Genomic DNA, 13,387 nt, shown 5'->3' with positions numbered 1-13,387 from the left:
GATTAATTTTCTCTAAATTCGTTGCAATAGAAATTCTTCCTTGGATAGTCAATAGGACGTGATATGTGTGTAGCTGTCAGTGTACAACCAAGCTAGCATTTAAAGTTAAATTGTCAGTGCTAAGTGAAGCTACTCTATTTGAAGCTATAATTCCAGGGGTTTATTCTTTATTAATATACATATTTCCTTACAAGAATGAATATATACTCTCCATGTGTGGCAAGATAATTTGAGTACAGGATTCTGCTGTATGAAAAATGTTTGATATTTCTAGCGGACTTAAACTTTGGCTTATTTGTTGCTTGTCCTTTGACAGTGAATCAACAACTGCTTGAGCTGTAGAACTAATGTTGATGCTTGATCCCATTCTTTGTGCTCTTTTGGCCTGATATGGCAGTCCTGTGCACACGCAATTCCCATTTACTGCAGGAGTTTCCTACTTTGAAGGGCTGGAGGAATGGAGAGTGACTTTATCAAATTCCTGGATGGGTAGAACAGCACACCATAAAATTACAGCGTTTTAAAATGACACTATTTTGTTCCAATGAAATTCAGAAGGCACAGTACAGCTTTTGCTGAATGCCTAGGAAAGGAACAGCCCCAGTCATAAGAGTGCATTTGCTGGATCCCCAAGGCTCTGCAGTTAAGACAACAAGCATGTACCTCTCTGATAGGTCTGAGGCAACATACAATGAGGATATAACAGTACAGAACATTTCCATCATAAAAATAGCTAAAAATATTTCAGTGTAAATGAAAGCAAGTATTTTTACTTTTTCTATTAAGCACAGTTTTCTTTAACCTTACTCATCTGAACCATTTTCATATTATTGTAGTCAGATATTCAAGGACTTTACTGTCAGAAATAATTTGTTTCCTTTTTCTAGCATTCCAACTTTTAATTTTTGACTTGTATCACTTTTGATTACATTTATTTGCAGTTAAGCAACTGAATGTTGCTGCAGAAAATACGGATTGGCAGGCACTAGTTATTGGGATATACGTTAGGTATTTACAGCTTTTCCATTTATCATAGCTGAATTTTTTTATCGTGTTTTTCTGTGAAGTGCAGTGTGTTACGAGCTCTGGTTTAGTTAATTTTTTTAATGATGTTCGTATACAACAGGTTAAGCTATACATTTAAAAATGCAACACTTGACCTCTGAATGTTTTTTTCCAAAGAATCATCATCTTAGGTTTTAGTCCCATTCCGCATCTCTTTTACATGTTTTCAGTTCTCTCTGTATAGTTTAGTAATTTTTTTTGTTTACTTTTTGTTTTCTTTTCTTATGTGTGAGCCTAAAAATCTGTAGGATGTTGTTGCTACAATTAATAAAAAACAGCTAAGTGATGACTTAATCCTGCAGTTTTCTGTGTGTCCTTAACTGCCTTGGGATTCCTCAACTCGTATGAAAATAAAGCAGCTCATCCCTGTGTAGGAAGGACATCTGTGAACGCCTCCGTTCTCTGCATGCAAATGTTCTGTTGAATCAGCTGAAGGTTTTGCATATGGAAAACTACACGATGTTGGGAGCAGAGGGCACTGAGTAATTAAATGTGGCTTGAGAGAGAGAGGACTGTTACAACAGAGTCATTTGGTTCAGTAGTTCATAGTTAATCATTATATTCCTAACAAGTAAAAGAAAACAAATTACAGACATTTGGAGCCCCCTCTGTGGATCCCGTCGCTGTTTGCTGTGTAGCATGCAGTTGCTCATGGTGAATGTAGGAGAGTGAAACATTTTCAGAGAGGCCTTGATTACATGCAACGGTAACTAATTAGACAATAATGCAGAAAACTATTCATACTCCTTTCTACAAGAACCAAGAATGCATTATGAAACTAATCTTAAAAAAAATAATTGCATCTCAGTCTTAATTTAAAACTGAGCTGGGTTTTTTTTTCCCTTTCCTGTTGCTTTTTAATAGCAATTTTCCTGCACCAACTTGGAATAATGAAATCTGCTCTCTGAGACTTCAATAGGCTTGTTATTCATTAAAGCCTTGCTATTTCTCTTAAAACGTATTGACCAATGTTCAGGCCAGATACTTAACACAAAATACACTTTGTAATTTCATCATTTTTGTTATCGTGCTTTTCTAAGATGCAGAGGTCTATGGACTTTGTAGAAAAAACAAATAAAACCCCTAAGCTTACAGTTATATAGTATTAAAAGAAGGGTAAAGGAAGCATTGAGTGTCTTTAGGATGATGAGACATTCATTAAGATTTTTTCCGCCTTCCTTTTCCTATTTTCAATCCATCTGAAGTACCATTAAAGCTTTTCAGGCCGCTTCCTGTGAGAAACCCTTTTCTGTGCTGTTTTTCTTCCTTGAAAAAAGGTGGCTGCTCTTCAGTCAGATTGTATGGATTTGCCCTGGGATTTGTATAATATCTGTGTAGAATACAGCGGTTGTTTAGGAACCTAATTCCCAATATGGCTCCCTTTTGATTAAGAACAAAGCCAGCGTTTCACAGCGTTACAGGAACACAGAAAAACAAGTTAATGATCTAAACCTTTTAATTCATGCTTGCTTGTCTATTTAAAGTACTTTTGATTCTGTTATAAACAGACTGGCCCCTTTTTTGTTTAACTTCTTTCTTTGGTTTCTTCACATTTCTTTCTTTACTGTCCATGAAATTTGTAGCTAGTTTCCTTTTCTAACTGAAGAATGAAAGGTTGTGACTACAGAATGATACAGAAAGTAAGAAAGCGTATCTAAACTGGGCGTATATCCAGCCCAGACCCCTTTGAAACAAGCTAAATTTAGGGTTGTTGGGATTTTTTTGTTGTGTTTTCCTCTTCCTTTTTTTGAGTACCTACGTTTTGTTTTCTTCTTCTTCTTGTTTTGAATGAATATGAAGTTTGTTACTTTTTTCATACTTTCTTGATTTTTACATGTAGTTTGGCACGGCTTTATTTTATATAGTTCCTTGTTATTTTCCTCCAGTCTTAGTTCAGCAGATTACTATTATGTGTGCCTTTGTGCACAGAGACAACAAAAGCGACCTTTTCAGGACTTTCAATTACCAACACTGTATGTGGTACTTTAGGAAAATAATTCCCTTCCAGATATTCTTCTTTTTTCTTTTTTTTTTTTTTTTTTTTTTAAATAGAAGATTGGAATCCAGAGCTTGTTCTTCACATCGAACTTGAAAACTTTTTGGTGAACAAAACTGTCAGGCAAGCAGCAGCAGCACGAATAACTTCTCTTCCATGGAAGGGGAACTTATCCCCATATATAAAAACAAATATTTGCTGCTGCTGTTGTCTTTTTTACCTGAAATGAAGATGACTTTTCTTAGGTATGTTTTTGCTTACAATGAGAATTCATTTTTTCTTTTTTTTTCTTTTTTTTTTTCCTTTATTTTGGCAATACTTTATTTCAGGCAGTTGTTAGAACTTATAAATGGAGAAAAAATTCCAATAATGTGTTTTATTACATCTCTATCCCATCAAGGTAAATTGAACAGCCAAGACACTTACAATAACTTCACAAACAATAACCCTGGGAACCCTCGACTCCTGCCTCTTCCAAGTTTGACTGTGGTGTTGCCTCTTGCTCAAATCAAGCAGCCAATGACGTTAGGGACCATCACCAAGCGCACAGGGTGAGTATATCTGCACAAACCTTCCTTAACGTTGGTATTTATCATCAACATGGAAACAGTTTGTGTTACTAGTCGTACTCGGTTTTATTCCTTATTTTAATTTCAGTGTACGTAATTTAATGGCAACAGAAGGGGGGGGGGGGGGGAAGAGGAGACAAGAAAAGAAAACCAGCATCAGATAAGTAAACAAAATGTGAAAGTAAATATCTGAAAATTCAGGAGTGTTCATTTGGGTGGGTCATTTTCTTGAAGTCTGCCATATGGGAAGCACTGTACGCTGACATTGGGAGAAGTTTCACACCAGGAATTGGTATGAAACATAAGCAGAGCTGTGTTCAATCAGAATAAGTTACGGGTTTACTTTTTTTTTTTGAAGTTTGTTTATTTTGATTTCCAGACTTTTCAAGCAGAAATGATTTTTGACTATCAGAAATGGAAAGACAGTAAACCAGGTTGAGCATAAAGACAAAACTTAATCCTACTGTTTTCTTGACCTTATTTTTCCTCTGAAGTGACTGTTCTGTACTATGAAATTCACGTGTGGACTTTCATTCCGGAGCCAGCTGCACTTTGGTACTTCTCACAGTGCCCTGATAAAGCACTTCAAAATATTTGTTGTGAAAAATTCTACTAAATATGTGTATGTTATAATAACTAAGAAGATTTTGTGAGCTTCATAAACTGTAACAATTTTAAGTTAATCGATACTGTTCAACAGTTGATATTTTTCTCTTGCTAAATTTCAAATCTTTGGGTTTTGCAGTTAATACATAAAGCTAGTGGGTGATTCTTGTATTTTTTTCCCTCTCACTTTCTGGTTATTCAAATCCCTGAATATTTTCTAGTTAAAAGTCTGATTGATGTATTAATTTATAGATGGCTTTTATATTTTTAAGCAAAACAGATTGAGTGTGGCATGTGATTGGACAAAACAACTGAGTGTCCTACAGGTCCATAACATTTTCCTGCGTTTTAGCAAATGGGTGCAGGCACTGTCTTGCTTCAGTGGTTTCTTGCTCAAACCCCTATAGTGAGGTGAATTTTACCTTGTGTTTCATGAACCGGGAATTATTTTTCAGGCGGGAGCTCACGGATATTCCCTCTCTCCCTGAGTAATTCCCATATTCTGTGTTTGAGTGTTCAGGACATCCTGTAAAATCTGTTGTTGTTTTGTTTAGTGCACTAAGTATGCATGATGATGTTCTGGAGCTTATTATGTATTCACATGTATACGTGTGTATCTATATACGTGTCTATCTAACAATCCAGTCCTGCTCTCGCTGCTGTAAACAGGAATTTCATTAGGCTTGTTGAGCCAAATCATGAACTACAAACACGTAATTGCCCTAAGCACAGAGGCTGCCTGCAGATAAGTTCCTGAACTTCATAGATAATTGTAAATGGGACTTACAAAACAGTAAAGAAACAGGGTGAGGGTAATGTTGTGGTTTAACTTCTTCCACACATACATTTCAGTTGCTTATTTTTGCCTTTTTTTTTTTTTTTCTGCTTACAATTTAAACACAGGAGAGGGAAAAAGATTGCACTAGCAACCAGGTGAATTTTGGAAGTAGAGAAAGGTGTGATCTTGGGTGAGGACAGGAAGGGAGGTAGGATCAGACAGAGGTTGATGTGCATGGAGATAGGTGGGAAGTTACGGTTCCTCCAAGAGGGAGAATATCAAAAAGGTGACTTGGAGAGTACAGTCAGAGAGGACAGAAATGTAATTCTGGGTCTGTTGGTAGACCCCTAAGAAATGGCGTAGACACTTAGGTGAAACAAGACATAGAAAGAAAATAAAAAGCTGCCTGAGGATCTGCCTGGGTGGAAGGTAGGGTGATAGGAGCAATGGTGAGGATGATGATTTGAAAAAAAGCACTTGGTTTGTGATAGTAATTCATGCAGAGGCCTTTACAAAGGCTTAATGCTGTGGTGATACCAGCAATCTTTTCTACAACTATTGCAAATGTGATAAGTCTGCATTATTTTATTTAACGTTTTATTCTTAAATATCTTAAACATATTCAGAGAGTGTTCATATTCACAGTTTTCTTTAAGTAAATTTTACTATTCACAAACTGTCCCTGTCCTATTATTTTGTGTAATTTTTAAAACTAATTAAATTTAAAATATTCAGTGAGGCTTATGTAAGGGGGGAAAACAACAGTCATGGGAAATACCCTGCTGTGTAAATAGAGTTTTCATGAATGAGGCTCATAATTTTCAGCAAAGCCCGTGTAGATGTGTAATGCTAAGCTGGGAGCTTCCTTCATTTGTTCTGCATCCAAAATAGTTGATGAAAGTACACAAAATTAACATGAAAAGCTGTATTTATAAAGCAGGGATTTAAGAGGAATGCCTAGGATGCAGGAAGCTTGGCATGCCTAAAATGACCAAATTGAGACAGCAGCCTTAACTCAAACCTCCAGGGGGCAAAGCGTGTGTTTAACATATTTAACATCTGCCCTCATATTTCTAGAAACACATAGCAACGTACGTCTGTACAGTGTAATATTTAGACAGGACAGGGACCATCTGCCTCACTCGGAGAAGTGTAGGAGGCATGTATTACTGCAAATGGCAAAAGACAGATGTATTTACACCTCCATGGTCAGCACCTTTAAGCACTGCTCCGAGGAAACAAGGCTCTTCTTTGGGAGCAGCTGCTTAACCTTGCGATTGTGCAGGGATCAGAACAGGAGACGCACTCGCTATCAGTTGGATTTTACAGTCGCTCTTCAGTGGCCCTCAGAGCAGATTCCTTTTCTGTTGTTGCTACTTTTAAAGAATTAAAAATTTAATCTGTTGCAGTACATATCTAAAAGTAAAAAGCGAGACTAAAAGAATAGCATGTAATTAGCAATTCTGGATTTGTCCGGTTTGTTTTCTTTTAACATCTGAAAAGCTGCTTTAATACTAGACATCTTCATTAAATTTTGCAGGTTTTATTATCCATAAAGTCAAGTTGGGTTTTTCTCTGCTAGTAAGGACAGCAAAATATTTTTCAGGTACTGAAAGGACTGATCAGTGCTCCTAATATCATCTGTCTCAAGCAGAGCTGCAAAGCATGTCATTTTACTTGACAGGTGGAATGGCAGTAAATTTTTTAAAAATGTTCACTGTAGCCCTATGGGAATGAAAGACCAGAATCTGGACTTGTGTCATTACTGCCCTGTTCATCACAGATGCTTTTTTTCTCATGCAAACTTGTGGGTTTTAGAACATTTTCTGCTCAGGCATTAAACTCTCTTAGTGCTGAGAATGTAAATTGTATTCAGAAGTATCTCAGAGCGTTACCTCCCTTCTTGCCATCACTATCGTTTCCTTGTTCCCTGCCCTCTCTTTCTTCCCTTGCTTTTTCAAGTCTCTCATTGTAATTTCTTTACCTTCATGAATCACTTAATTGTTGTCCCTATATTTTGTCATCCCATTGACTCGCTTTCCTGTAGTTTGTACTGTCAGCACATTCTGAGGAGCAAAGAGGCTTTCCCGAAGCGGCTCTGCCACTAATGCGGCAGGAAGCATCTTATGTTTTAAAGATTAGGGGGATGTAAGACAGTAAAAGAGCTAGATTTAATAAGTCTTTATATATCCGTGCCTCAGTTTCCCTCTCAAAATTTTAATAGTAATGCTGAATTCCTTCTCAAGTCTGGTGAATGGGTTAATTCATTGCTCGTTTACAAAGAGCTTATAGATTTGAAAGGGGAAGAACTGTATGATCCATCTCATGCTTGTTTATAAAAGGCAGTGAATCAGAATATGTTAAAGACAGCTTTGTGCTTTGCAATAGCTTTATAAGCGTTCCTTGTGTTTGTGGCATGAGTTGTAGTTAGTTTCCAGTTTCTAAGAACGTGGGGACACAGATGAGCTGTAATAGGAAGGAGGGAAATAAAAGATACAATAATTGCCCCAAAAGAAAAGCTGTTGTAAAAGTTGGCTTCTCTGACAGCAGCATTTGTTTTAACTTTCTCCAGGGTAGGGTCGTTATATTTGTATCATGCTTCGTTCTCAAATTCATTGTAGCTTCAGTAAACACCAGGATGTAACCTGCATTAGTTGGGTCTTGTCAAAACAGAGACATCCAATGTACCTTGTAGGAAAAGGAATAAACCTTACTTTTTTTTCTATCCAAAAGAGTTAGATAAGTGTGTTTTTAAACATGAAACTCTGTTCCATTCTTCATCCCATCCCTCGTTCCACCCCCAATAAGGAGGGGGAAGAGTGGGGAAAGTGTCTGATGCAATTTTATCATTTTAGTGTTTAATTCTCATTGCTTATATCATATGTACTGAAAATCAGTGGTATCTGTTTGGTTTATTTTGACTCAGAGAGCCTCATTTATCCCAGCTTCTACAGCTGAAGCAAACAAAAATAAGGAGTGCGACGTCATGATGTCATGATACAATTAAGTAGGAAAAAGTAACTAAAAAAGTCAAGAAAAAAATTTAAAAGTAAAGCTAAAGAATTCAGTACAATAGGTCAGCTTTCCTGTGTGCTGAAGCCAGACATTCTCTTTCTGGAACACTTCTCAGATGTGTTTTATGTCACCTTTAGCTTTTATAATACAATTTGGTAATAAAGCAACTGCTGTAATGATTTGTAATTGATATGAAAGAGTTATTTGCACTAAATTTTGTTCAGATATCACTGTTTATGAAAGGATTCTTGCTATGGCAACATATAGCGATGAGGGTTAGAATAAGTGGGTATTACACAGCTTATTAATAGCTTAAATAGTTTTTATTAAACATGATCAAAAATCTTTCAGTTTTCAATTTGCTAAAACTCAGAATCAGATAAGAAATTAAGAAAATTCTGTTGGAATTTTGAATCATAAATCTTTATTCCGTAATTTTCCTTTGGAATTTCTCTAGCTATGAGAACGGGGAACCTCAGTGAGTTTTTTGCCTTGGTGTTGCTCTGTTACTGTCACCGAGCGTAGCCATCTGGTGCTGTCTTTTCAAGGTTGGGTTATCCTGTAATTTGTACATTCTCTCTCTCTCTCAATTAGCATACCATCCATATTATGTGAAGGAAATAGTGAAAAACAATTGCTTATATAAATATCATAGGAAAAAAATGGCCATCTTAAAAGAAATAAGTTCTCGTGAACAGAAAGGAAGTGCTAAGTTGTGTCTCACACATACAGGCATACGTCTGAGTGCTTTATACATCTTTCTATGATAGACCTTTTCTGTTAGTTCACTGCCTGAAAATATTTCACTTGTTTCAACTAGCCAGAATTTATTACTGAGTCAGAGTTAAAAAAGAAAAATGATACATTGGCATTTACAAAATCAATTATTCAGCAATTTTGTGGATGATGTTACATCCCAAATGAGAATCAAAGAAGCCTTGAGCTTGTGAGTAGCTCTAAATTTACCTCCTGTTCCTCTGTTTCAGATTTTATGTAAATATCAGTGTGGCAATGGCTTTTTCAAGGGTGATGTAAAGCTCAAGGAAGATAGCCATTAAAAATGTACTAAAATTAGTGGTGTATTATACACCTTTAAAACTATACACTCTGCAAAATACTTGAACAAAAACTAAAATAAAATCATGGTGTAGGTATATTGTTGAGTGGCCAAAAACGTAAGGTGTATCAGGTGATTTTTAACATCAAATACATTTGAAATAAGTTAGAGTTCTCTTTCCTGCATTCCGTGCAAGTTTTTAAGTGGGGGAATAAGATTGCTGTGTCATACGGTTGCTAAAGGTTTTGAATTTAATGGTGTGTTTCTATCCTAGGAAAAAGGCTGAGTAATTTTCTCTAAAAGGTTGTGCTTGTACCTGTTGCCGTTTTTACTTAGGACTTGCCTTTTTTCAGTAAATTTGTAAAACTGTCCCACTGAGATTCGGTGTGTCATGGAAAACGCCCACGTATTGTTGCTTTTGATGCTAATTTACTTTTTCTATTAGTTTTGACTTGAATGTTTAAGGCTCTTGACTGCTTTTGCCTCAGATTTGTCAGGTGATTTCAGGAGCAGAGCTAACCTGTGTCTAACTGAATTAGAACGTTGGAGCCTGCTTGCAACTGGTGCCTTACGTGTGTCGCAGCAGTTGTGCGTGAGGAGCCTGCCCCGTCAGCTCCCGCTGCTGCGGGCGGTTGCGGTGTCGGTGGGACTGTTCACGTGGGCAGTTCTGTTTGTGAGTGTCAGCATGCTGGTTACGTTAGAGGGCTACATCTCTTTCAGGGCATCATGAACGGTTATAAACAAATATTTTGTTTACCTTCTGCCTAAATCTTAATAGCATGATATACAGTGTACTTGTTGGTAATTGAGTTTTCATCTAATTTCTGTGCATTTTTCCTCTTTACGTGAAGACCTTACCTGTTTGGAGCAGGATGTTTTTCCATAAAAGCTCCATGGTGAGTTCCCAGTTCGAACCCAGCATGCCTATAATTCATTTGCTGTCCTCATGGAAAATAACTCTGTGCTTAGACTTTTTAATTTTGGATTAATTTTTTTTTTATTTGTTTACTTGCATGGCTGATCCATAGGTGGAAGCACTGCATAATGTCATTTTTAAACTATGGATGCGTATTCACCATCAAGCATTGTCAAAGAAATGCATTCACTTTTTTTTGCTTTTTTACCTTTGAGAGTGCATTTAATTTTTAAGTAGCAGAGAAGTTGAAAAAATAAATTATTTCCTAGTGGGCAAAAATTATGCCAATATCTTTCCAAAACAATCCTCTTTTTTTTTTTCTATATAGCTTCCTTTATTGTTGTAGTACAAAGTTGCTTACAGACAGAAAACATTGATGATAACCTCTCAAAAATAAGCCAGATAAGCAGTGAGTAGACAGTAAAGTACTGCAGTAAGAGAGATGAAGCAAGTAGAACGGGCACTGCAAAATAAAAAAAGCAGCTTATCACACTTCAGAAAAAAAAATAAACCACAGTTACATTAAAAATCAGGATATTTGAAATAATAAGGGGGTTTGGGTTTAATATGTAAAATTTCAGCATATTAGAAAAATACAGAGAGAAGAAAAAACAAGTTTTAACAGGTTTCCCTGTGGTGGAGCTGGGTTCAGTATTCACGCAGTGCTGCGTAACCTCCAGTCACCTTTTTATGGTGAGATGGGGGTTAGGTGGTTGAAGTTTTAGGTGACAAGAATGGAAAAAGTTTGAACATCCTACAGTTTGCTTAGAAAATTTAGGAACTTACAGCTAGGAGTTTCTTGGGTTTGTTTTGTTTTGGTGTTTTTTTAAGCTCAGCTAAGGATACGTATTAGCTATACCTATCAGTTATCTGTTAGAATCTTTGTATGTGGCTCTCGTTTCTGCTACTAGAAGGTTGTTCCACATATATCACCCCCTTATGTCTCGGTCAAAATACTCTCTTCAGCAGAAAGAACTTCTTAAGAGCTTTGTTAGGATACAGAGTTCTTAAGAGAACAGCAAAGGACAGCTGATGGGGGATATGAGAGCTACACCGGCCAGGAAGAGCAGTGGCACTAAATATGACACTAAAGGGGAGAGGGTGACATTGCCTCATTCCTCGAGAATATCTGGTGACTGAAGTAGTCCTCCTAAGAACCATTTCTAAATGTAGTTTACGGTGCACGTAAGTATTTCGTCTGATGGTGATCTAAGAACTGAAAAGGCTCTGGCAGAGGAGTTTTGGAAGTGGATTGTCTTAGCAAATGGATGTGTCGGTCGCTTCCTGCATGAAGCAGCAGAGACACTTGTCAACCAGAAATGATTTTAGATTGAGGCAAGATTAAAAGGCCTAGATTAAAGAGAAATATAGGAAATAGACTCAAAAATTGTTGCCCGTCTTTCAGAAGACTCTTTTGTGGTTTGTTTAATGCCAGTGCTAGCTCAAAAATATGGTCTTTACTAGCCTACAGAGAAATTAGGATAGAAAACACACTTTGGGTGGGGGAAGAAATCATGTTGTTTCCATTAAAGTCTTAATGAGACCTAAGATTATGTAAACAAAATGAATGGAGATTTGACAACTCACTGCCTGGTGAATAAAGGAGCCTGTTATTTATTTTCTGGCTTTTTCTTGCTTTATTCATCATTTGACAACTGGAAACATGTCTTTGTTTTCTTGTTTTAGGCACAATGATGAATTAATTAAAATGTATGTATTTTGAGACAGAGACGCTTTTCCAGTAATTTTATGTGTAATTGCAAATTTCATGCAGTATTTTTCTCCCGATACCTTTGTTGCTGCTTATTTAGTCTAGATAAAACTTTGGTCTTCAAAAATCATGTGTGGTTCCATTTTAGTGGGTTTATCTGTGGAGTTGTGGATAAGTGCTTTTGTTTTTATGAATCTGATGTATTTGAAGCCTATTCTTTGGGAATAGAAAATCAGTGTAATTCTCAATCTGTGCAGACTCTTACTATTTGATTGATAATATTTGAATTTGTAAAGCAGTTCCTTCATATCATATATATGCATTTGTTTTTTTTAAGTCATGTCACTTGTTTGACTATGAGCTTAAAGACAAATTTAAGAGCCAGCAGTATTTTATGAGGCATAAAGCTATTTGAGGAGCACTTCTTCGCTTTACTGCGTAGCCTCTGTTTTTTATACTAGCCTGTGGTTTTCAAAATATTTTAATAGTATTAATTCTCATTAATTCTTTCTTACATGAAGTAGAAAAATAAATGATAATTTAAAATGTAAACTAGTTATAAGATCGTCATTAGTTATGATTTTTATAAGGAGCTAACACAATACATTTCCAGATATTGTGGCAGTTTGATTCGTTACGGAAGTCAACAAGTGGTAGCACTGAATTGTTTCAGTAGCTCTTAATCTTCTCTTAGTGTGTTGTCAGCATGAAAGAACCTGCATGCTATTGCCGAGTCTCTTTGTTTCTTTTTAAGATCTGACAAAGTGATGTCTTCATTTTCTTCTTTAGTTTGCTCCCATCACTTTTTGTGCCATTTCAGTAGAAAATGCTCATGTATGTTTTTCATGGGACATGTACACATCTACATCTCAGTGCTTCTGCATTTACAATGGAAATAAGCCTCCAAAATTACATTAGAGAAGTTCATTATTATCAGCCACACAAATTTCCCCAAATATTGTGGTATGTAGCTGGAGTTTGGGATTAACTTGACTTAGTAGGTGACTTTGTCATTGACTTCAGCTGAGGTAGGTGAATGTCAGCTGTTGATAACTGAAATGACATGAACAGGGTCTTCAATTGGGGGACAGCTCTTATTAAATTTATAGCAGAACAAGAACAACGTAATTGAAAGGTTTTTTTATTACTGTTGTACTCCTGCTGTAGGCTTCTGCACAAATACAATTGGGATTAAAATCCTGCCATGTCTCATTGAATTCTTGGTGTAGTTACACAGTTGGGTAGACCCAGACAGGAAAAAGTACACTGCCTTTTATCCTCCTTAGGTCTGAAACGTGGTGCCATTGTTTCTCAGTGTGGAAGACTGAAATTGTGAGGGTGACTGTTTTGGTCCCATTAGCTTCAATTTCTTGTTTTTAGGGTTGATTCCCAACAACCTGCACTTTTTCCTGCATCACAACCCCTTTCAGTAAAAATATGGTACAATCTTTTGAAAGTCAGTATATTGTGAAGATTCTTTTAAATGAACTGTTTTTAAAAGTGAGGCCAAATGTGCCTTAATTTCAGTTCTTGGAATAATTTACGAAGTGCTGACAGGCTAAGAGCAAGGAAAGAGCAGGAGTTCATAGCAGAAACAAGTCATTCACCACCTACCTTCAACGGTATTGTTTTGTTATCATTTATAAAGCTGAGAGGGTGTTTGCATCTACATAA

The 13,387-nt window shown here is 36.5% G+C and overlaps 1 protein-coding gene across 7 annotated transcripts in view; it reads left to right on the top strand.

The window, feature by feature from the left end:
• The window catches only part of BCAS3 (BCAS3 microtubule associated cell migration factor), a 344,583-nt gene that overhangs the window by 121,658 nt on the left and 209,538 nt on the right, over window positions 1-13,387 (top strand). For 5 of the 7 annotated variants that reach the window (XM_068415389.1, XM_068415387.1, XM_068415394.1 and 2 more), the window contains 2 exons: window positions 3,462-3,612; window positions 9,938-9,982. In XM_068415389.1, coding sequence (XP_068271490.1) covers window positions 3,462-3,612; window positions 9,938-9,982 — 196 coding nt within the window. The remainder of the gene's footprint in view (window positions 1-3,461; window positions 3,613-9,937; window positions 9,983-13,387) is intronic. The other 2 variants (XM_068415391.1, XM_068415388.1) reach the window with 1 other exon arrangement.

The sequence above is a fragment of the Nyctibius grandis genome, chromosome 18 (assembly GCF_013368605.1).
Source record: "Nyctibius grandis isolate bNycGra1 chromosome 18, bNycGra1.pri, whole genome shotgun sequence".
In the NCBI taxonomy this organism is placed as follows: Eukaryota; Metazoa; Chordata; class Aves; order Nyctibiiformes; family Nyctibiidae; genus Nyctibius; species Nyctibius grandis.
Note: the sequence above shows the minus strand (reverse complement) of the source record. Positions and strands in the feature narration are given on the sequence as shown.